Source organism: Aulonocara stuartgranti (assembly GCF_965226115.1).
Source record: "Aulonocara stuartgranti genome assembly, chromosome: 23".
Classification (NCBI taxonomy): Eukaryota; Metazoa; Chordata; class Actinopteri; order Cichliformes; family Cichlidae; genus Aulonocara; species Aulonocara stuartgranti.
This window is the reverse complement of record NC_138958.1, coordinates 46,821,558-46,845,353: the sequence shown is the minus strand read 5'-3', so window position 1 is coordinate 46,845,353 and position 23,796 is coordinate 46,821,558. Positions and strand designations below refer to the sequence as shown.

General features: G+C 42.5%; 1 protein-coding gene and 1 long non-coding RNA gene across 2 annotated transcripts in view; both read right to left on the bottom strand.

The window, feature by feature from the left end:
• The window catches only part of LOC309701530 (NACHT, LRR and PYD domains-containing protein 12-like), a 121,404-nt gene that overhangs the window by 68,307 nt on the left and 29,301 nt on the right, over nucleotides 1-23,796 (bottom strand). The window contains exons 10-11 of the mRNA XM_082525782.1: nucleotides 14,962-15,138; nucleotides 12,413-12,586 (exon numbers count right to left, since the gene is read on the bottom strand). Coding sequence (XP_082381908.1) covers nucleotides 12,413-12,586; nucleotides 14,962-15,138 — 351 coding nt within the window. The remainder of the gene's footprint in view (nucleotides 1-12,412; nucleotides 12,587-14,961; nucleotides 15,139-23,796) is intronic.
• Nucleotides 21,188-23,686, bottom strand: LOC309701559. The gene is made up of 4 exons (XR_014275102.1): nucleotides 23,175-23,686; nucleotides 22,718-22,876; nucleotides 22,583-22,639; nucleotides 21,188-22,153 (listed from the first exon to the last, which is right to left on the bottom strand). It is a non-coding gene; the product is annotated as an uncharacterized lncRNA (long non-coding RNA).

The following is a 23,796-nucleotide window of genomic DNA, read 5'->3' as shown; positions in this document are numbered from 1 at the left end:
CAATCTGCAGTAACCAAATTATTTCCATTTGAAATAAGACTATTTCCAACACCATGGTCAGCTTCCAGAGGGGCACCGCTAGTAGAAGGTGATGTATATTGCATTGTCCACTGATGTTCACAACCTGGTAGAAACACTGAATAATAACTATCAGAAAGTTTGTCTCTCTCAGCTTTTCCCCTCCACAGTTCCACCAGTGGAGACAAGGAGACGCATGTTGGAGAAGCCACTAAAACCAAGGACTCTCTGGGAGGCCGCGCGTGTTCCAGCCCCAGACTGTACTGGCAGTGACGAAGAACCAGCATCCTCACAGACGGACAACCTCAGTGGATTCATGCCAGCAGGGTTAAGACCAGCCCAATCGGACCATCTCAGGCGTCGGATCAAGCAGACGACATCTCCGGCGAGCCAGCGCCCGGAACTAGAGCAAATAAACACACACGGGTAGATGACATCTCAGGCGAGCCAGCGCCCGGATCCAGTGCACACACACAATCACTGATTAACACACAACGTCTGAAAGAACAACAACAAGGTACTCAAACATCCAGCAGGAACAGAAAGCCAAAAGTACCACATGATGTCTAACCTGATAAAGCCAGACTCATTTCATCCTGATAATGGAGAAAATGAAATGCCCATTGTCATCATACGACGCTTATTCTGTGTCTCTCGAACCTGGGACCAGGCCAGGAGACGACTGAAGAACTGTCTTTCTTATATATTTAGGTTATTTATCATATCTATCGCATTAACCTTAGGATTTCTCTTTGCTATTTTGTATTGTAGACTGCAACCATGTTCACATTTCTGCAGGTCATATTTTGCTGACTATACCTCATGCTCCATTTTGCAAGACACCTACTTAATGGACTCATTACGTTCCCTAAAATCAGTAAATAGCAACATAGACGCCACTAATAAACCATCTTATGCGCCCTCTAGAACAGGAGCTAACGCCTGGTATGAAAATGCCAGAACAGCCGCTCGTGATTTAGGAAACAGTAACTGTTATGTCTGTTCAAAGGCTAATCCAGAACAGATAATAGTAGGATACCCCATATCCGGTTTCCCCCTCACTGAGGGACTAGAGAAAATCGGCGGAGATAATGCTCTCTTTAAAGACACTTTACAGTTGACTCTGAGCCCTCTCGACTGCCTACTTAGACACACACACACACCAACTAACCCTGAGACTCCATTAGGCGAATTATTGAAGTTATCTAATGACACCGCAGGGACCTGCGCCCCAATGAAACGCCCTAAGAATAGGTTAAAGCCCTCACTGCCCTTAGGACAGATCCCTCTCCATTTTAATACTAGTATGATATGTCTGCGCAGACTAAAGTTAACTGGCCCAGACACACACATAGATTATACAAAGGATAACTACACATTCTTCTCTGACTCCCCAGGTGCACGCTGTAATGAGACATGGCTAGCTGTCTCTATGGCTGAAGTTGTATCATATCTGGAGGAACACACACACAGTTCAAGTTCGAGCGGAGAATCGATCATTGTTCCCCCAGAGGGTGTCTTAAATGATACTGACTGGGGGGAGTTAGTTAAATCACACATGGTCACGCGCCTGACCAGACCAATCCCACATGCTTATTGGTTGTGCAATAATACCCTTAGATTAGCTTTACCTGTTAATTGGACCGGTACCTGTGGTTTAGTAACCGTTGATGTATGCTGTACTTTCATTCCCAATAATACCGCTCCTAACGGTTCATTCACACAAGCTATGAATAAACTTGAAGCATTGCAGATAGAACTAATTGCCAATACAGGTCACGGTCAGTGGCTACATAAGTGGCTACAGGACACGTTTGGGAGATGGAAGGAACTAATTGTAGCCTTTGTAACCGTTGCAGCATGTTTTTGATGATTATTGTCTGTTGTGTGGTACCCTGTGTACGTTCAATGATAACCCGTATAGCTACTAGTACAGCTACTTCAATGTATTTGCAATTGGCACAAATTGACCCAGATTCTGTGTCAGATGTCATCGATGATGATCCTGATATATGTATTGAGCATTAGATTGTAAATTACTCGATTGTCTAAGAAAAGAATGACGTTTTCTTCTTTTTCTTTTCTTCTTTTTAAAATTTTGATATTAAGCTTCCTCAAAGGACTAGTTACATTTATGATTTGTTTCACATTTATGATTTATCTTTATATTATGTTATTACATTCTGTCTTTATACTATGTTATCATTTCATGATAAAAGGGGAGAACTGTTATGATATTTTGATACCATAGTAGCATTTACAGGATATTGTTTTATTGTGATATTATACAGAAAAGGACTCAATAAGGCCCATCTACTAGTTGTTTTTCTCTTTCTCTGTGACCCAAGAATTAAGGTGTAAGACTCACAAGCTGGTACCCCAAGGTCGAAAACACCACAGAGATGAGACCACTTCCTTACTCCCATCCTCCCTTTTTCTTTATCTCCTGGAAAAGGCTCGTTAAAGGCTAGGTGGTTTGTTTCAGAATTCACTAATGAAAGAACTCTGTATTTTATGTCTAGGAGTGTATTTTGCTGGGATGATCATAAATTATAGCTGAACTGATAAACTACACAAGGGATACTTTGCTCAGAAGGCAGGAAGACGTTTCCTTATTTAGTCTGTACCGGTTTGAACTGGGAAAGCTGACACACGAACCTTTTTTTTCTCTATATAAACTGCTGTGTATCAAATAAACCTTTGAGTTGATTTGGGAAGACAACCTGAAGCAGTCTGTGTTTCCTTGTTCTCCCAAGCTGCTCCCGGCGCTGTAACTAACCCAGCTGAACGGCATACCTGAGTGTTACTTTAAATAATTAGGAATCTTAGAAGGAAAGGACAAAACTCTGCTTATCGCTCACGCCACGGAGGAAACCCGGGATGGCAATTTCCTTCAGTGATAACCTGTGGTTACAGCCTGAGGAGAAATCCTCGCAGGTGAAAACTTTTACTGACGCACTTAAACTCATGAAATGACCCTTTGAAATCACTTGAGCACATTACTGCATACAGCAGCCACTGTGGTGTTCAAAGTATCTCATAGGTTCTTTTAAAACACCACACATTAGTTGTAGACATAGCTAGTCTTGTTTTTGAGGTATTTTTCACCCCATGACCTCTGATGTTTTTATCCTAACAGAGAAAACAGATCAGGTCTAACTAACTTAACAGGATCTGAAACTCGCCAGATGTTTGTGAGTTTTCCATAGTTCTGTTTTACACTTAATTGTGCCGAGGCTGCAGTGCATTATGTCTGTTTTTAAGCTGCACTTTAATTAAATGTAAATGACAGTGTAAATTGTTGTTTAGGACAAAGAGGACCGCTACATGAGCCTTCATCGGCAAAACATCGATGTCTACCAAACTATCTCCTCCGGTCGCCTTCATCATGATGCTGAGGCCACTGCATGTCACAGTCATGTACAATAATAATCAGAGATGGAGTTTTTACCCTGACTACGTGATCTATAAAACTATGATGCTAGACATGCTATCTATAAAAGACACTGACATTTTAACTTGCCAGCATCATGTGTACTGTTAGTTTGTTTTGCACTGAAAAAAGAGAAAAATATTAACGTCCAGTAAAACTTGTAATGATGTTGTGAATGAATTGCCTTAATTCATGGCTTTTAACACCATTTAATTTCTGTTTTTTATCTGGTTTGAACGTTGAAAATCCTGCCACTTGGCTCTGTGGCCTCTGCCACCATTATGGTTTTTGCTATACTGGTCCACTTGATAGTCATATTTGATGATGATTTTACTTTATTTTGAGTCATTAGAATCAGAACGGGGGTCAGGAAAGAAGAAAAAAGATAAGCTGGGGAGAAAGTTAACAGAAGAAGAGGGAAAAATAGAGAAGAAGAGAAATAGATGGAGAGGAAGAGAGAAAAAATACTGAAAATCTATTTCATCATCTGCTGAAAAACACAAGGAAAAACCAACACAGTGGGGAACCCACAGCAACAACCAATAATATGCAGTAAGTAGGCTAGTAAGTAGTAGTAAATAATAGATATTAAATGTTACTGAGCAGTAAATGGGCCCAGAGGGCCGAGACCTGAGGGCACCCCACCCGCAGCACAGGCCCAACAGAGCCAGGGGGCCGGGCCCCACCGAGCAGCCGCCCAGAGTGAGCCACTAAACACAGAGAACCACTAATGCACTGTGGGTGGGGGCACCAGCTACTGGCAGGAAGTGTGGTGGGGGGAAATAATACGTGACTATTTTTATGTGGAGTGGAATTAAACTGCCATAGAATATGCTTGTGGTGGATTTGACTCAACACAAGCGTATTGTCAAAGTGTTCTTTGGCATGCATCGAGACAGTTTCTCAGATACTGAAGTGACTTGAGCAGAGCCAGTTAAAGCCTACTGTGCTTGAGTGGGCAGCTCAAGTTTCCACGTGGAAGGTTTAGTGAGACAAAGACAGGAAGTTAAAGCTGCTGACTAATAATCTGCAGGTTCCTGATTTGAGTCTCTGTTAAGAGGATGGTGTCTCTGAGATAATTGCTTTTGTGCATCGATAAATAAACAGGGAAATAAATGAATAGAAAAAAGCATCCGAGCGGATGTGCACCGACGGTGTGCCCACTGGTCTTAAAGTGCCTTTGCGCCCCTTACCATTTATGGAGGTCCCATTTGGGCACATTGGCATGGACCTATAGTGTACATGGATATTGCTTTGTATTAGTTCTGGTATATTATACAACACAATAACATGATGCAGTGCTGCTGTGCACCATTTCTGCAAAGAGTGTGGTGCAAGCAAGGAAGATAAGATAACTCTTGCACAGTCATACCTAGTGCAATAATACAACAAAATTGGAAACTGTCCCACCATAACACAATCATTTAGATACAATATTGGACTTTGTTTACATGTAACTGCACAAATAGAATTTAGAAATGTAATTATTGACAAGAGTGAACAACCACTTATAATGTAATCTACAGCTGTGACCAAACAGCTAGATAGAGAATCAGAAGTGTTGTGTTTTCTACAAAGTTTGCTGTTTCAGTGAGAGTCATATGTCGTTTGGAGTCTTCTCTCACCCCCGTTCTCTGCGGCCTGCTGGAGCGGGGGGGGGGCTAGGAGGAGGAGTTGGCCGTCCGACTGCGGTCTGGGGTGTGGGGCCTCCCTGCTGCTGCGGAGTCGGGGCGGTCTGCCTCTCCCCACTGCAAGGAAAAGGGTAACACAATCTGGATCTGGGTGCAGTTCCCCCCTCCAGGGGCAAGGGTACCTAGACCCGGTTCGTAGAGTACGCTTGGGGAGTGTGATCGTGTGTACAGCGTCTCTTTATGTCTGTCTCCACGTTGGTTGAGTGTGGAGTAAGTGCATATGAGAGCATGAGGGTGGGAATGGATGTTTGTATCTGTGTGTGCCTGTATGTCTGTGTCTATATGTCAGGTTGGGTATCAGACGCCACCTCTCTGGGGACATCTCAGGCCCTCCAAGGTTTGGAGGCCTATCTCCACCCACCACCACTTCCCCTGCCAGTGGCGGACTCCCTCAGGTGTCGGTGCGTTGGTGGTTCTTTGTGTCTGGGGGTGGGTGTCCGGGTACACACCGGCTCACTCCTTGGCGGCCGCTTATCGGGGCCTGGAGCCTGGGGCTCGCTCGGGCCACTTCGGAGGTGGGGTGCCCCCGGCCTCTCGGCCTGGGGCTCGGTCACTCAGGCGCAGCTGGCTGCCGGCGGAGCTCACGGGCGCGTCACTGCAACTCCCCCTGGCTTCTGCTCTGCGGCTGCTGAGTGAGCCCTCATCTGGGACTCTCCTCAGCTCTTACTGGGACAGTGGCGCGGCTGCCCCTCTGTGGGTCTTCCTTGGTCTCTTGTGTTCTGGGGGCCTCTGGATGTCTGGAGTTTTGATCTCCTCCATACCTGCTTCATACCATGGAGGACGGGGCTGTGGCCCCCCCACACTCCCTAGCAGATCATTACATGGAGAAACCTTTGGAATGCAAGCATGCTGATCCACACAGGTGTGCACACAGGTGTACACAAGGGTATTCACAGACGCGGACTACAGCTTTCTTGGCTGCTGCCTCAAAGCACATTGTGCGCTGTCTATCTTGCGTGCTGCACAATATTGTTTATTATTTAGTAACTATTGATATCTACTGCTAGCTAGTTTATTGTGAGGGTGCTGTTTTTTTTATTATGTTGCTCTTTGTTGTTTGCTTTCTCTTCTGTTTTTTTTTCTCCATACAGGTGACCCAGGTGTTTTGTTTGTTTTTTCTTCCCCCCCTTCTCACCATCTCTTCTCCCCTTTGGTTTTCTTTCTCTCCCTCTCTTTCTTTCATTCTTTCTCCCTGTCCTATCCCACAGTCATGTCTGTCCCGTTTTTAGCAACTGAAAATAAAATAAATTCATAATTATAATAAAGGTCAATCAAATGGACCAATATGGCAAGGCCATGATGATCCACTTGGTAAAATAAATCCGCTTGGCATCTTTCTTGGCCTTAAGACAACAATTCTGATGGCTATAGATCCAAACGGGACAAAAAGAAAAAAAAAAAAAAAAAAGTACGTGAAGCCTCTTTGCAACTGATTGCTTGCATTTTTGGGAGGGGGGCCCTCCCAGCATTACCTGTATGTTCCTGACATTTGATTCCACTCAGCAGTTTATTACCTTACAGGGACTGCAGCTCAAGGCCAGTTAAAGTTACACAGACAGGTTCAAGGTATAAAAAAGGCAGGCAAACAAGAAAAATCTTCACATATTTAATTCTCATATTTAAATTGGTTTGGCCCTTCCAGTGGCTGCCGTTGGTGATATTTTATGCAGCTTTTTAAAACCTTAGCATTTGGCCTACCAGTAAGCATTCATATTCAGGTTTACTCAAACAAGGCAGAGAGAACAGTAGCGTGTGAACTCAGCAGCTATCATCAATCCCCCTGTATCAGCTGAGCTATCCAGTCTTTTCAGATCCACTGAGATATTCCAAAATATTGATACATGAAAATGAGAGATGCAGAAATGTAACAAGGCTTCACCCATCACAACTCAAAAATGCATTATTTGTACTACACCCAGCGTGAGTCTACATCCTGTGGACCCGTGACAAGCTCTACAAAATCATTTTGGTTTAAGCATTTGATTTAAGGTTTGCTGATCGTTTGGTGACACTATACCGACGCAAATGAGTTAAATCTACAGACCTGAGGCAGATTTTTAATGTAAAATGTTTATGGTAAATGAGATGGCTTTTGCTTCTGTTTTTGCACTGAAAAGCAAATTGTGACAAAATATTAATGGCTTGCCTGAAGGTTCTTCCAGTGTCTTTTTTTTATTTTCACAATTTTTACAGAGGCACAGGAGCAAGTGAAAAAGAAATGAAGAACAGCTCCCCAGAGTGCTACTAGCTCTGCAGTGTGATATTCCCACATTAAAGACAGTATTGGTTTTGCCCATTTTCATGATCAGATGATAAATTCTGAAAATTAAAAGTTTCCTGTAATAATGATCCAGTTTGATTTGCACATTATATTTCAGCTGATCCGCATAAGAATGGATTTGAGAAATTGGATGTCTCGACACGGAATCCTGTTTCCTCGGGGGAGTAAGTGATCCACAAAATCCCAGTGCATCGAGAGATAAACAGACAGAGAGGAAAAAAAGGAAACTGAGAGTGTGGTGTAGGGGGAAAGGAAGGAGTGTGACATAGGAGTGCATTTAAGCTCCAGTGCCTCCCATCCTGTGCGTGTGACCGTGGTGGATCTGAAAACCTCAGCTTCGCCCCACAGCAACAGAAAGGAGAGGAATGTTCTTGGGGAGACTAAATTTAGACTCAATGCCCTGTACCATCAATCCCGATTAAGCTAACTGCGTAACTGCACTCGTTGTGGGAAGAATATGGCTCAATGTTGGATCCGGGTTACATAAGTAAAAAAAAAAAAAGAGAGTCATATGTCATATCATTTCAAACAGTGGCGATCCAGAAATGTTGTACAAACGAGTAAGACTAACTATAGACTTTAGCCAAAGTTGTTAAGTTAGCTAAAGAGTTGGGATTGTGTGTAAGGCATAAATAAACCTAAAATGCAATGTTTTGGACGTTCTTTGGCACATTTCCCTACTGTAGGGGTCTCTGCAAGCATACGGGGCTCTGAGAGGGAACAAGATGACAACGAGGAATTCTACTGGAAACAGTCGATCATGTCTGTCAAAGCTGAATTCAGGGCAAACTAGGCTAAATTAGTGTTTTTAGCTAACAGCTACAGTAAGCATAAAAGTGACTGTTGGGCTATTATTTGTTAACAGGGGCGATTTTAGCCCATTTTTGGGGTGCATTGGTTCATTTTTGGGGTGCTTTGGTTCATTTTTGGGGTGCTTCAGCACTTACTTACTTTTTTTTGACAATATTTCCTGTTTGTGTGACACACTACTACTAAAAATATAAAAGGCAGAACTTGGTTGAGAGGTAACATTTTAACAACAAAAGTATCCATAATATTTTTTAATATTTTGTAATAATTTATTTGTAATAATTTATTCTGTTTCAGGAGTGTTTTTATGCATCTGTATTATATTATACAAACACATTAAAAGTGAATCTCTGTCCAAAATATGCACTCAGTTTACTTCTTACTCACTATGAGCATCATTCATTATTCTCCTCCAGTAATTAAGGTTAGGATATGTATTTTTTTTATTCCAATCCATTCTTCTTTGGCAGCATTTAAATAACCTTGATCAGAATTGATGGTTTTGTTACAGACTTTTCAAAAAAGTGTTTTGCTTTTCTTTCACAAATGTGGGATTAAATTGTTAAAAAGTACAAAACAGTGATGTCATGTTTTGTGACGAGGACCCAGGCACAGAGAGACTTGATGGATTTAAGAATCTTTTGATTTAATAAAGAAATTTGCAGACTTGCACAGAGATGGTAAAATTATGATGACTGATAAAGGAGACGAAGACAACAGACGATGAGGACAGGGAGGATGCAGGGACAGACAGAGACGGGGAAGAAGTCTCATTGTGACGAGTAAAGTGTATCTTGGCTGGCTGGGCAGCTCTCTGGGTGCTCAGCCCCCCGAAGCTCTGATCCTAGAATCCTCCCTGAATTGTGTTAATACAGTATGTCAACATGAAAGCATAACTGTACAGGGTGGGCCAGTTATATGGATACACCGTAATAACATAGGAATGGTTGGTGATGTTAAAGTCCTGTTTGTGGCACATTAGTATATGTGAGGGGGCAAACTCCTCAAGTTCGGTGGTGACCATGGTGGCCATTTAGAAGTCGGCCATCTGATACCAAATGATACCAAACAAGGTAAAGTAAATAATTTTTAAAGGTAAATGTAGAGGAAACATCAAACGTTGTCACGGCTGGGGCAGCAGTCGTGTGGTGGAGTGAATGAGGACCAAGATGCAGACGGCGGTGGAGATGCGAGTGGAGATTTATTTACAGTGAAAATAACAAAGGTGAGGGAAGAAGTGAACATCAACCTAAACTGGGACAAACTAACAGACAAAGCAGAAAACATGAGGGCAGCAGGGAAACACAGAGATGACACGAAGAAGGAAGAGAGACGTGGAGAAACACCGATGGACACGGAGACTTTTCACCTGTTCCTTTTGTTTGAAGTGACCGAACTTGGCCACAGTAGGACGTGGTCTCCCGGTCGCAGCCCGCATGGGGCCGATGCGATGCACTCTATCAAAGGCGATGTTCTTCACCGTGTCCTCCAGCAGCTTCAGGTGGGTTTTGATGAAGGTTTTGCACTCTGAGCCTTCTTCATCACAAGATCCTGGAAGCACTGATCAATGTAATCTTGGAGAGCCTCTAAACTCTCCCCGTTGTTCTCCAGGGTGTTGGAGATGATTTAGACAAATATTGTTAGTTAGAAGACTATTGATAAGTGTATTTGGTAATACTGAAGCTTAAAGGAATTTGTTCAATTCTAAACTACCGTTCGCTTTAATTTTACGCCAAAATCTCCGCGTCTGACGTCAGTTACAACATGAGTCGCTTACCTCTGACACTCTGAAGTCACATTGAGTTTTCCTCACTGACTGTTTCAGACAGGATTGTGGGAGCAACACAAAAAGCAGCTTCAGCTGGAAACACACAGTTTAGTGTCTTTGCTGCTCGCTTTAAGTCACAATAAACAGGAAACTCATTGTGTCTCATGTCAGAATCACTCATATACAGGAAAGGAAGAGGCGGAGCTTATTTCCTGCAGGGAGCGGTTAGCAGTCTGTGTCTTTCTCATTTCTGACTCCTAAAGAGCTGAAAAACACAGGCTGTTATTGGCTGGCTGACACTGGGATTAATGTCCTTGAAGCCAGCAGTCTTTAATGTCCAGGTTCAGAACGGGCAGGTGAAAAACAGTCCTTTATGTCCTCTGATGTTCAATAAACTGTCCTGATTACTGAGGGAGCAGAGAAAGTGTCTCCATCACTCACCACAGCTGGATGCTCTGAAATCCTGGAATCCAGCTGTGGAGAGGAGCGCCGGCGGCGTGGACGCAGTTTAGTAATCAGGGAACGGGAGGCAGGAGGGAAACACAGCTGGGACCAATTACACACACGAGACAGGAAACAGTAACACAGGACTGTCAAAGTAAAACAGGAAATATAACACAGAGTCCAAAGTAAGGAGACATGGGACACAGTGAAGACACAGAAACAGAAACCAGAACTATAATCACAAAACAAACTCAGAAACATAAAGAGTGAATCAGCTGATTCAGTGTTTGTGACAAAAACATGGATCCTGGTTAATAACTTTTATTTGTTTGTTTCTGTATTATTTTGTGTATCGTTCTTATGAGCTGTTGTTTTGTCAGTGAAATATTATTTCATTGTTTTAAGCTTTTTGTTGACTTTGAAGTGCTTAAGTTGATATTTTTGAACATTTAATTTGTTCGATTATTGTCGAGTCGATAAAACTGTCAAACGCACAGCTGCTTCCAGCACGGCCGGAGGAGAGGTGGCCGAGCAGACGCACAACACACACAGCTCACAGGTTTGCATTTCTAGATATTGCAGATGTTGCAGAATTTGAGAGTAAAGAACTCAGAGATCCAGCGCTGTCTCCTGCCCCTTATTTATACACCACAACACAACGACAGGCGTAACTCACACAAACGGGTAACATGAGGGTCAGATGCTTTGGACGTGTTCACATATACTGGACACAGAATGATGAAGATGGAGCTGCAGGAAGGAGGAAAAGAGGAAAAACACAGAAAAGATTCACAGATGTGGTGAAAAAGGACACGACAGCTTCTGTTTGTTAGTTTGGTTTTTCTTTATTTGGTAAAGATTCAGAAATAAAGAGAAGATCACATGTTTGAATATTATATTAACGTTCTGTAATTACAACAAGTTGTAAAATCTTTCCAGAGTGAGACAGAGACTGTGCAGAGACTGTAGAAGGACAGAGCAGAAGCAGAGCAGTCCAGATACACTGATGATCCTCTGTCAGATCCAGAGGGACACACAGGGCTGATGCTGGACTCTACATTGTGTCTGACAGTGGAGCTGTTCTCAGAGCAGTTCACTCTGCAGCACTGACAGTCATCTGCACTTCATTCCTCTGTCAGTCACTGCTGGATGAAGCTCTCCTCTCCACCTCCCAGTAACATGGCCCAGTCTCTACACACAAGCTGCTGCTGCTTCAACCTCTCTGGATCATCAGGACACAGCTGCTCCTCTCTCAGCACACACACCGTCCTGTTTACCATCATCACCTCCACCTGCAGAGAGAAGGAGGAAGAGCAGAGGAGATAAACGAGTGTTTCCAGAGACTCTTCATCAGCTGTCAGTCAGTGATGCAGCACATCCAGTATAAAGAGCAGCAGGGACGTCAGTGCTGGGACTGTACTAGGACTCATTGTTGCTTCACTTTTTCTAATCTTTGGATTTTTATTGAAGTTGCTGAAAATGTTTTTCCCTCCTAGTTTGAGTTTGGACTTTCATTCATTAGAAGAACCTTGGTGTGTCCACTCTGAGCTCTGTAGGAACCCCAACAACAAGCCCAACAATCCAGATGGACGGTTCCAGCTGTTAACTGGAGGAATTCCATCCAAACATCTGCTCTCACTAAATTCTTCCTCACCTACAGACTGTGTTCTTCACTGCTTTAAACTTGGAAATCAATGCAGTCATTGGTCTGCGTGCTGCTTTGTTCAGAGAGCTGATTGGCTGTTGACAGTGTTTGATCAGAGCGTGTCAGCCGTTACTATGGTGACCATAAAGGTGAGAAACAGGAAGTGTTTGTGTCCAATCCTGAAGCCTGTCACCGTTCTCCTCTCACAGCTTCACTGAGAAGCTGCAGCTTTACAGGAAACACTGGATCTTTGTTTCATACTGACTGTGTTTAGTACAATACTGCTGACAGCACCACCCACTCACTCCATCACTCTACTGACCTCAGAGTCTCCAGTCTGTAGTCTGGACTCTGCTGAAGATCAGACAGCTGCTTCACATCTGGATCCTTCAGGTTGTTGTAGTACAGGTCCAGCTCTCTCAGATGGGAGGGGTTGGACTTCAGTGCTGCTGCCAGATAATCACAGCTGATCTTTGACAAACCACAGTTCATCAATCTGTATAAAGAATGAAAGATGTAAGTTTATTAGACAAAGTGCTTGAAATCATTCAGTGTTTCATCATCTGTTCAGAGCTGAAGAAGGTTCAGAATGTAGAAGTTTAGAAAATGGAAACTCCAAACAGCTGAAGCCAACAGGAAGCAGCTTCAAACAGGAAACTGTGCAGAGTTTCAGACTATATGTCCTGATGCAGCCAGTTGGATTTTGGAGATTTGAATCTCTGTTCTGTGACTAAGTCCTTGAATCATTTCTTCCAGTTGGTCCAACAAGACAGACTAAGTATTGGACATGTGTTGTGGCTCCATCAGGGGAGCTTCTAAATGTGATGTGATGGCCCCTCTGGCTCTGTCAGGTCACAGCACTGAAGAGAGCTCAAACTGGGCACACAGTTCTTCCAGTCTGGACCAAAGACTCTATACTGGGACTGAGGGACTGCTTTGACTGCACCCACTGGGACTTTTTAAAGGCTCATGTTCTCACTTAGATCATCGATTTCTACTGACATTTCTTTCTGGGAAAAATGGGGATTACTTTGGAAACAGGAAGTATTTTCCCCAATAAGCAGCCCTGGATTAGTAAATCACTCCAACGTGTTCTCAGGCAGAAGAAGCTGTCTTGTTATGAGGGAGAGAAGAAAAAGATTGAGGCACAGAAACCTGTTGAAAGAGAGATAAAGCAGCTAAAATCAGGTGTAAAAGTAAAGCAGAGGATGAGCTGAATAAAGGACACTCAAGGCTGGCTTGGAAAGGAATGAAGTCCATGGTGGGGATGCAGAACAAGGAGCAAAGATGAATGTGATGCTGAATCAGCAGAAGACTTGGACTCATTTGATTCCAGCTTTGATATCATTGATTTCAATGAAGAGCTTTGTGATTGTAGCAAAGGGCTGGTAGCTCTGAGAGTCCCACTGATGAGGTGTTTGTGTGGAAATCTCTTAGTGGGACCAAAGAGAGAAAAAGCCCTGGTCCTGATGCTGTGGGAGGGAAATGATTGAAGTGTGCTGTGAGGAACTGACTGGGAGATTTTCACACATTTTCCAGTCCTCCTTGGAACAACAGGAAGTTCCCAGCATATGGAAACAAAGGTTAAGTGTCCTATGGCACTCAGTGATGATGGTGCTGTGGCCCCACCACCTCCACCTCTTTGTAAAGGAACTAACTGTAATCTGAAGCTTCAAATGGAACTAAGACTTCCTCCACTAGGTGGCAGTGTCTGATGAGAAAGTGTTAGTGGAGCTGGCCTGGAGTCAGAAACAGGAAGATGCAGGATTTGGGCTGAAATGGGCAAAAGTGGTTAGCACTAGTGCCTTAGAGCAAGAAGGTTGTAGGTTGAAGCTTGTTGGTCAGCTGGGCCTTTCTGTGGAGGTTGGATGTTCTCCCACAGTCCAATGAAATGCTGCTTAGGTTCATTGGTGCTTCTACATTGGCTGTAGGTGTGGATGTGAGGGAGTGCTTCTCTGTCGCTCTCTGTTGGCCCTGTGATGGACTGCTCACCTGTGCAGGTGGACCACGCCTCTTGCCCTATGACAGCTAGGGCACAGGCTGCAGCCCTGTGAGCCTAAGCTGAATAAACAGTTAGCAAAAATGATCCATAGATGGCCTGAAATCCCCCAGTTAGCAGTTTGGTAGATAGCTATGACATGCTAATCCCATCCAGCAGCTGTATTCTACCTGTAAGCTGATCCCTGCTGAGCCAAAGCACTTTTTCATATACAAATTACAACCTTTAATAGAAACCTATTGGTCAGCATCTTATTAGCCTGCTGTTAGCTTCATTCCACAGAAAACTGAGAGAAACTAACAGAGTTGATAAAGAATAAAGAGAAATGTGCTGATTTAAAGCCTTTGAAGTGCTTCAGATGATCTCTGTCCACTTCTGTCCACTCATTCATTCATGTAAGCTTTCTAATGCAGCTTTGATCTTCACAGTCTGCTTGATGAAACTCATTCTAACCCTGAATGTCAGAGTGTTCCTCCTTCTCTTTCCCATCATTCATGCTGGCAGTGGAGGAGATTTGGATGTTGGACTGTGTTTTGGATGATGTGTGTATGTTTGTGTTGGACTGCTGTCTGTAAAGCAAACGCACATTTTGCTTTGGATTTCAGTGTCACACAGACTTTAAGGTGCAATGAAGAGTTTGAGAGTTTCACAGTGAATTTTCCAGTGGAGGATTTTTCTTCTTCTTTGAAGGTTTGAAATGTGAACATTGGTCTGCTGCAGTCAATGGACTAAACCAGAGAAGAAGAAAACAGACTTTACCATGAAGATCCTCAGTGTGGATCAGTATAATATCAGCCTGATGTCTGCAGTTTAGTGTCAGCACAACTTTCACATCATATTCATCTCAGCACAAATAAAACATGCTGACTGACCTCAGAGTTTCAAGTTTACATCCTGGACTCTCCAGGAAACCACACAGATGCTTCACTCCTGGATCCTGCAGCTTGTTGTTGATGCTCAGGACCAGCTCTCTCAGATGGGAGGGGTTGGACTTCAGTGCTGCTGCCAGATAATCACAGCTGATCTCTGACAAACCACAGCTCTCCAATCTGTATAAAGAATGAAAGATGTAAGTTTATTAGACAAAGTGCTTGAAATCATTCAGTGTTTCATCATCTGTTCAGAGCTGAAGAAGGTTCAGAATGTAGAAGTTTAGAAAATGGAAACTCCAAACAGCTGAAGCCAACAGGAAGCAGCTTCAAACAAACACAACAAGAGAAAAAACTCTGAATGTTTCACATTAAAGTCGCACATTTCTCATAAAAACAGGACAAAGACTTGAAAAAGTCGTGTTTTTCCTTCCAGGAACCACATGGCTTCACTTTTAAAGGTGAAGTGTGACAGAAATAGACATATTTGAAGTCCAACACCTTTTTCCAGTCACATTATTAAAGCAGACAAACTACAAGCTCATTTTCATTCCAACAAGTCATCTTCTGACCTGGACTAACAACACTGGTCTCTATGTGCAGCTGGCTGTGAGACCAGTGCTCAGGGAGCGTCTACAAAGTGCAACACTGAAAGAACATCACACACTCATTTGCTTCCAGCACTTTCACACAAACATCTACTGTCATTATTGTCACCAAACTCTGTGGATCCTTTATTGCAAATTCAAATGGGATCAAATGGTCAGACAAAAGAGGGTTATGAGGAAATATGATGAAATGTTGTGTATTAGCAGCAACTTATTGAATCATTTTCCTCAGAAACCAAACAAAATGATTGACAAACATGTTTTTACAAACTCAGTGTTGGACTTGGATCAGCAGGATAAGCTGATGTTTAAAGGCATTTGAGTCTCGCTGTATGAGAGTCCAGTTCTTACTCAATATTTATGGATGATGTTCTTTCAGTGTTGCACTTTGTTTGGCACAAAATGAAATTATTTGGCCTCTCAGATGCTTTTAGAGATTCCCAAATGACTGATGATGACATCTCTGGGGTCTGATTGATAGAAAAAAAATCTCTTTGAGACCTTTTGTAACTGACAAACTCTTCATCTGCTAACAACACTGAGTTGAATCTCCATGGCTGATAGTTGGAGCAGGCATCAGGAATACACATTGAAAAAGCAAGAGGAGAAATCACCAGAGTCTTATAATCACATTCTGTAACTAAAGGGAGACGTTTTTCTATACAAATATATGTTTTATGGACATTAGAAAAAAAGAGTATTGATGTGAAGCAGGATTATGAAATCTCCATACATCAGCCAGCCCATAATTATCAAGAAAGCTCTGAATGACGCATGCTGACTTTGGACTAAGTGTACTTTTGTGTGAACTGTGGTCCATAGCAGATAATGAGCAGTTTAGGTCTCCCTCAAAGATGATATTGTGTGATGACATATTGGGGAGCCGCGCAAAGACATTAGTGAAAAATCTGTGGTCGTCCCAATTAGAGGCGTAGATATTTGCTAAGATCAAAGGAAAACCATAAACTATATTTTCTGCACTTAAAATCCTGTAATTTTCTCATAAATCGACAGTGCGGCTTATGGATGAATTCTGGTTGTGCTTACTGACCTCGAACCGATTTTATGTGCTACACGGCGCTCAGAAACCTTTCAAAAGATGTTTTGGTACGACTTTGCTCAGCTACGAGGCCGCACCGCTTGATGGATTGTTGGAGCATTACAGCTACGAGGAGCCTCGCGGAGTGATACGTACTCTGCTTCAACGTAATATTACTGTATTGAGTGTGTATAAGGACCATAAATGGCACCTGTAAGAGACACGGTTACAAAGAGGGTTTCAAACTCCAGGCTGTCAGTCACGCAGTAGAACCTGGGAACAGAGCAGCTGCTTGTTATTATGCTCAGCGTCTGTTTACATTTTGACTGCACGATTGTGAGCTTTTTGTTATGCACAAACACAACATTGTTTTCTTTTATTTATGGAGCATTATTATTTAATAAATGCTGATCATTTATTCCTGAGTAATTGTTTCATGTACATCTACGCTGTATGTTAATAAATGTGCCTGTGTGAGATTTGGGACACAGCTTTGACTAAGAACTCTCTTTTTGTTCGAACTTTCTGGCTTTAAAAATATCGAGATATATATCGTATATCGCCATCCAGCTAAAGAATATCGAGATATGAACTTTGGGTCATATCGCCCAGTCGTAATATTGCAATAGGTTGTCCGTTAAACTCAAGCGGGGCTTGGGCCCTGGCACGGCGTAGCCACACAATCCTGGTAGTAGTGACGCTCGGCTATGACGGCGTGCGGGTTACCAGCTGGCTTTCTCAGGATAGGGCTCCTGTGTGAGCGGTCGACAATAACGTCTTTATCCATACCCAGCACTTCACGTAGTAGCACGGATACGGCCGTGGAGGAGCTCGAGTCCAGGCCCTCTGGGATCCCTATGATGTGGATGTTAGCTCTCCGCTTCCTGCCTTCATCACATTTATCCTTCAGGTCAGACAGCTCCTCCTTCATACTCTCTACTGTAGACTGCAGGGTGGTCACCTCATCGCTCCACATTGACAACCCATCCTCAGCTTCTTTCACTGTAACCTTTACTCCATCAACTTCGCCGCACGTCGCCGCCATGCTGTTAGCGATCTCATTTCTCAGTCCTTGCACGTCAGCCCTTATATTGTCAAAATCTTCTTTCAATGCATTTCTGACTTCTTCTTTTAACAGCGTACTAATGTCCTCTTTAATGGATTGAAGAAGCTCCAATTTTAGAGCAGTAGGATCCACATCACGCGCGTCTGTTGAGTCTGCTCTTCAGCGGCCGTAGAGCTGGACGCTGCCCTTTGGCCATCATCGATACTCTCGCCCGAGATCGCACCGGGGCTAAAATATTCACCTGCTCAGCTGTTTTTGATCAGTTTGAGCCTGTGTGGTTTGATCAGGTGGAGGAACGATGTGATGCTATAAAGACATCATCTTGTCCAAATGATGTTGTTCCAACACGTGTTTAAAAAGATTTTAAAGGTTGTTGGTTCCGACATCTTAGCGATTTTTAACAGCAGTCTTAGTTCAGGTGTTGTACAGCCTGTTTTAAACATGCTGTTGTACAGCCTGTACTAAAAACCTGATCTGGATCCTCTGTCCGCTCAAATTTCAGGCCTATTTCAAAGCTTCCCTTCCTGTCGAAGATTTTGTAAAAGATTATATTTGTTCAGCTGCAATCTGTTGTAAAGGTTTCAGTCTGGTTTTAAAGCTCTTCACAGCACTGAAACTGCACTTTGAAAAGTTCTTAATGATCTTTTATCAGCCACTGATCAGGAGACTCCGCTGTGCTTTTGGATCTGACCGCTGCCTTGACCACAGCATCTTGACCTCACCATTGGAGCATGGCGGCATCAAGGGCGCTCTATTAGACTGGTTCAGCTCTTTTATTAAATCGCATTATTACATTTGGGGCTTATATTTGACGGCAATTTGAAAAACAGCTGAGCTCAGTTGTACAGCGGTCTTTCTTCAAACTGAGGCTTTTATCTAAGGTGAGATCATTTCTATCTTTTAAAAACCTTGAACGGGCGATCCACGTTTTCATGACGTCCCAGCTGGATTATTGTAACTCCTTATATGTTGGAGTTAGTGGGACCTGCCTGGCAAGACTGCAGCTGGTCCAGAAAGCTGCAGCTCGTCTTCTGACACAAGCTCAAAGACATTTATCGTCCCAACAACCACATATACGCTGGTCCCTCGCTGTAACACAGTTCACCTTTGGCGGCCTCGCTGTTTCGCTGATCTTTTTTGTGCAATTTTGCATGCTTTTGTTTTGTACAGCGCGTTGTGTTCTGCGTCCTGATTGGCTGTAGACCATTGTCAGCCAATCTCGTGCCGTGTCTCCTGTACAGTACAGAATGTGTTCAAATTTACAGCAGTGTGACTCTGCAGTGCTGCACTGTATGTTTGTACGTTTTGTCCCAACAAACAACAATGATGACGAGACGTTTTGCACCTGTGGTAGCAGCCAAAGGCAGAGGAAGATGCTGACCATCATAGTTTCAACAAGGAGGCAAAAAGGTTGTAACTGTCCACAACAAGAACATCGTAAGGATGGAGTCAGCTTTGGCTTTGTGGCTCAGTGACCGCAGGAAAAAGAACATCGTGCTGGACACCAACATTATCTGCAGAAAAACTCAAAAGCTTTATGAAACTTTACCTGACAGCGAGGAGCCCAGGCCATGGACGAGTGCTCCTCACACAGAAGCTCATTTAATGCCAGCAAAGGCTGATTTGACACGTTTCAGAAACACTTTGCTTTCACTCTTTAATAATGAACTTATTTTTCTATGAAGGTTTGAACTTTGTTTAAACAAGAGAGAAAAGTGTGAAAATGTTCATGCCTGTCTGAGAAAAGTGTAGAAAGTGTGCAGTGAGGGTTTAACTGCCTTAAAACTTCTATAATACTTGTAAAACATAAAGCTGCTACTTCATTCTGAGACTTATTTTTAGAACGTAACTCGATAAACGAGCGACCGCAGTACTGTATTGTGTTTATTTTGAAAACTCTAAACAGGATCTTCAGATTTATTTTGAAAGCTTTATCTGGAAAACACAAACACATAAGCAGGAAACAAAGAGCGTGATATGAAACGATAGACGTTTTCATATGGTCATCATATATACATCGTTCTATCGAACAGCCCCAGCTCCTGCTGTCAGTCTCTGTAAATCTGCTCTTAAAACACATTTGTATTCACTGGCTTTTAATACAGCATGAGAGTTATTTGATATTTGATGTGTGATATTAATATTAGGAGTTATTTTAATAGTTATTTTGGATTCTTGTACAGCACTGTGGTCAACGCTGCTGCTGTAATTAATGTGCTATAAACACATAAACAATCTGCAGTTAAACATCCAAAACTAAAGATGTGATCGCTGCCTTTAGAAAATGTGCTGATGCACAAGATATCAGCTCCATTAAGGTGGAATGTGGCCGTGTTAGAAACATGTTGGAAGAAGTTTGAAGCTGAAACTGTGAAGCTGAGAGTGAAAGAGCTCCAGCGTCTGTCACAGGAAACTTTCTTATTTCCACACTGATGAAAGCATCAAGCTTTGATTTCCTGCTGCTTTTATTGAGTCACACTGTGAAACTGAGCCACAGCTGAACCAGCATCCCTGTACAGCAGACACTTACAGCGCTTGGCTGCTTCCATTGGACCCTCTGCACAGAGCTTCAGTTTCCTCTTCTGGTCCCAAAGTGCAGAACAACAAGGTTTCAAACAGCTTCGTTCCAGCAGCATCAGCCACAGACATGCAGAGAGAATCCTTTGGTTGTGTTGTGTGTTTGCATATCTGCTGTGTTGCTTTGTGAGGATGGATCATCTCCTGCAGCTCCAGATAAACAAGCTGGACCTGAACCTGGTAGCTTCACTTAGAAGACACTTGTGACGGGAACGTGTAAGAAGTTTTGTGCAGACAAGTTTGGATTTAGAGTGTGGGACGAGCTCTCCACAGTCTTTGTGGAGATCCACATTCTGCATACTGCCTGTGAGAAGCTGCAGACATTTGTCCTCCAAATCCACTGAGCAGCTGCTCGTGGTGGTATTAGCTTCATGTGTACGTGTTAGCATGAAGCCTCGGTCACACTCTGCTGTGGACACGGTCACGGACAGCTGGACGCCTGATGGACGAGTCGTCCTTCCTGTTAAACTTCTTTGAGCATGAGAAGAGCATGAGAAGCTCAGTGGACACTGTTCAGTGTTTTAACTCTCGCTTTCTGATGGGTTTAGATTTTATTATTGTCATTTGTATTAGGAAATATTTAACCATATATTCTTAGAGGTGTATAATCAATTGTGTAGTGATAGGATGTGTGATCTTTAGCAGGCTGCAGGGGCTTGGTGTGTATTCCACACTAGAATGCACACCCACATCCTGGGAGCACGAGAGAGGTCGTACCTTCTCTTATTGTTTTATGGCAGGATTAACGTAGCTACGTCTGTTCTAGTCTAAGTGCTTTTTGTTTAGATGAACTGCTGGACTTCCTCACCATGTTATCTAGGGTGAACCATCTAGGGTGAAGGGGGGTCTACCCTCTTCCTGACCAAGGATGTTATATGACCCTTTGATCAGCAGTACCACACACACACACACACACACACACACACACATACGGGTCTATGTGGTATGGCGGGACTATACTACGTCAATCCGCCCGGTGGTGGTTTAAGTGGACTACCCTTTTGAAAGGACTTAGAGCCAAGGGAGCGAGGTTAAAGTGTTCGAAAAAATCTGAAAAAAATTTGGGTCACTTCAGACCTCATACACTCCCTATAGAAGTCTAGATACACTGATACACACCAACCAGACTCTATTGTGTTTTCTGGAGACATTGTCCACTTGACAACAATGTGTTTTATGAGGTCCAAAAAAAACAATATTGGGTCTTTAAAGGGACAATGATGTAATATGTAAATAGCTCATCATTACCATGAATACACATCTGACAGGACACAGGATTACTGGAACATCATTTTATTAGTGTTCTTGGATCTGAACATTAATTTTAACCATAAATAAAAAAAGAAATCTATGGACAAAAATGCCCACGCTTCCCACAGAAATATAAAAATATAGAAAACAGAAAAATTAAAAACATTTAAAATGAATTTTAATAGTTTAAAGGTAAATATTAAGGGGAGAAAATATGCATTTATAATTTTTTATTTTAAATATAACCCGTCAAAAAAAACCCTAAATAAATTAAATGTAAAAATTATGAAATACAAACTACTTCTGTATTTAACAAGAACTTTTTTTTCTTTAAACAGAACATCAGTGTTAACAACAATTGGCAATCTGACCAAGATGTAAAACCACAGCTCTCTAAACAGTTATTTTAGTTCATTTTTTTCTGCCTTTTTGCAGTTAATCCTCTGTTTCTTACAAAATCTCTTATGTTTTGAACTGTTCTTCCTGCCAACACCGGATCTTCTACCAATTTGCAATGACTGCATTCATTTTTGGTGGCTAGTTTCCCTTCGTTTATGTGGTCTTTAAAATGCCTCATCACTGCAGCAACCTCAGCCTTGGACCACATGTTTTTGGGAGCTCTTCGGGAATTGTGGGATTGAGCAGCATTTTTCTCTGGAAGATATATAAAGTAGTAGTAGTTAAAACAAACAAAAAACCAAACAAAAAAAACAAAAAACATTTGGTGGTTAAAAGAATGGATGCTACCCTGTACTAACTTCTGAAATGTGTTGCTACCATCAATATCAAAACGAGCTAAAATTCTCTTTGAAAATTTATCAAATTTCTAAAATGAGACATTTAGTGTTCCGCTGTGAATAAAAGACTGAATAAAAAGTTGAATAAAAGTCTCTTGATGCATGCTCAATCATCCAGGTAAGTAAATCCCAAAACGTTGATTCTGTTAATCTGGACGTAGCGTTTTCAGTGGGAGAAACATTTTGTCACTCATCCAAGTGACTTTTTGCCACCACTCTGCAGTTTGCCATATGTTGCAAAGTGATGAAACAATAATAAGCTTAGAGAACCAACTGCACCCCTTACCTTCAGAGGGAGCAGCAGTCTCACTTGCTGCAGGCATTGTGAGTGGTCCTTCATCTGCTGATTACACAATTTGATTAAGTTTTAATATTTGTAACAAACATTTTATCCACAGAAACCAAGCTAGTGGTAACTTACCACAATCTACAGTGTCTTGGAGCTGCGCTGTGTTTGTGGAATCAGCTACTGCATGTACAGGCTCACTGGTGCCACACGCCAACATTGTGAGTGCTGTGTCATCATCATCTGATTCACTCTCACTGTCCTTTGTTTCAGCATCACTTAATGCAATTTCATCTGAGAAATTGTGGGAAAACCCCCCCAAAAAACCAAACACAAACCCCCCAAAAACCTCACATTAACAACGAGATATGACAAAATACAGAACAAATACTGGAAATTATAGTACATAGTTTTACTATTTAAGGCCACCACTCTGCAGTTTGCCAAATGTTGCAAAGTGATGAAACAATAGACTTCAAGAACCTTAAATCATGGACATTTAACAGAATGGTCTGTGCTTTTAGGTTTTAATTCGGTTGATAAAGCATAATATTCAACTACTGCCCTAATATTTGCTCCTTTCAATACAAACCTTCTATTTTGATCTCATCCAGTGATTTCCCCTGGATCTGGGAAAGTTGTCCTTTTTCCAGTGTTAAAAGCAGTTTGGAAATCTTGGCCAGCTGTGTTGTGGGAACTGGTAATCTGTAGAATTCGCGGTGAACGCGGATATCATGACCCAGGAAATCTGCAACCTGATCAAGTTCGTTGTTTTTCAAATTAAGGACTTGTGAGAGTGTGGCAACATGTTTTCTGAGCTGTGTCGATCTTAGATACTCAGGCTGCTTTGCTCCACACTGGTGTGCATGAACACGCAAGGAGTCCATTCCTCTGTAATGACTCATTGATCGGGGTCTTGCAAAGAGGTAGATATTAGTGGCACAAATACCACAGTCAGGCCTCCTACTAACCAGTAGTGACAGAGCATCCAGCATGCTTGGTGTTAGCAGAACTGGAACATTTCTGTCCCTTTTTCCCATTATTTCTATTCTACAGAAATAGTTACAGAGTCTCTGTTCCATTTCTGAGAGCCCCATGGCAACATCTGTGTTGAGTGCTGTTTTGTCTCTTTCAAGAAAACTTTTGAGGCGCATCTTTGAAACCTCTCCAGAACGTCTTCGGTTGAACACAATGATTTGTGAGAGTGTAACTTG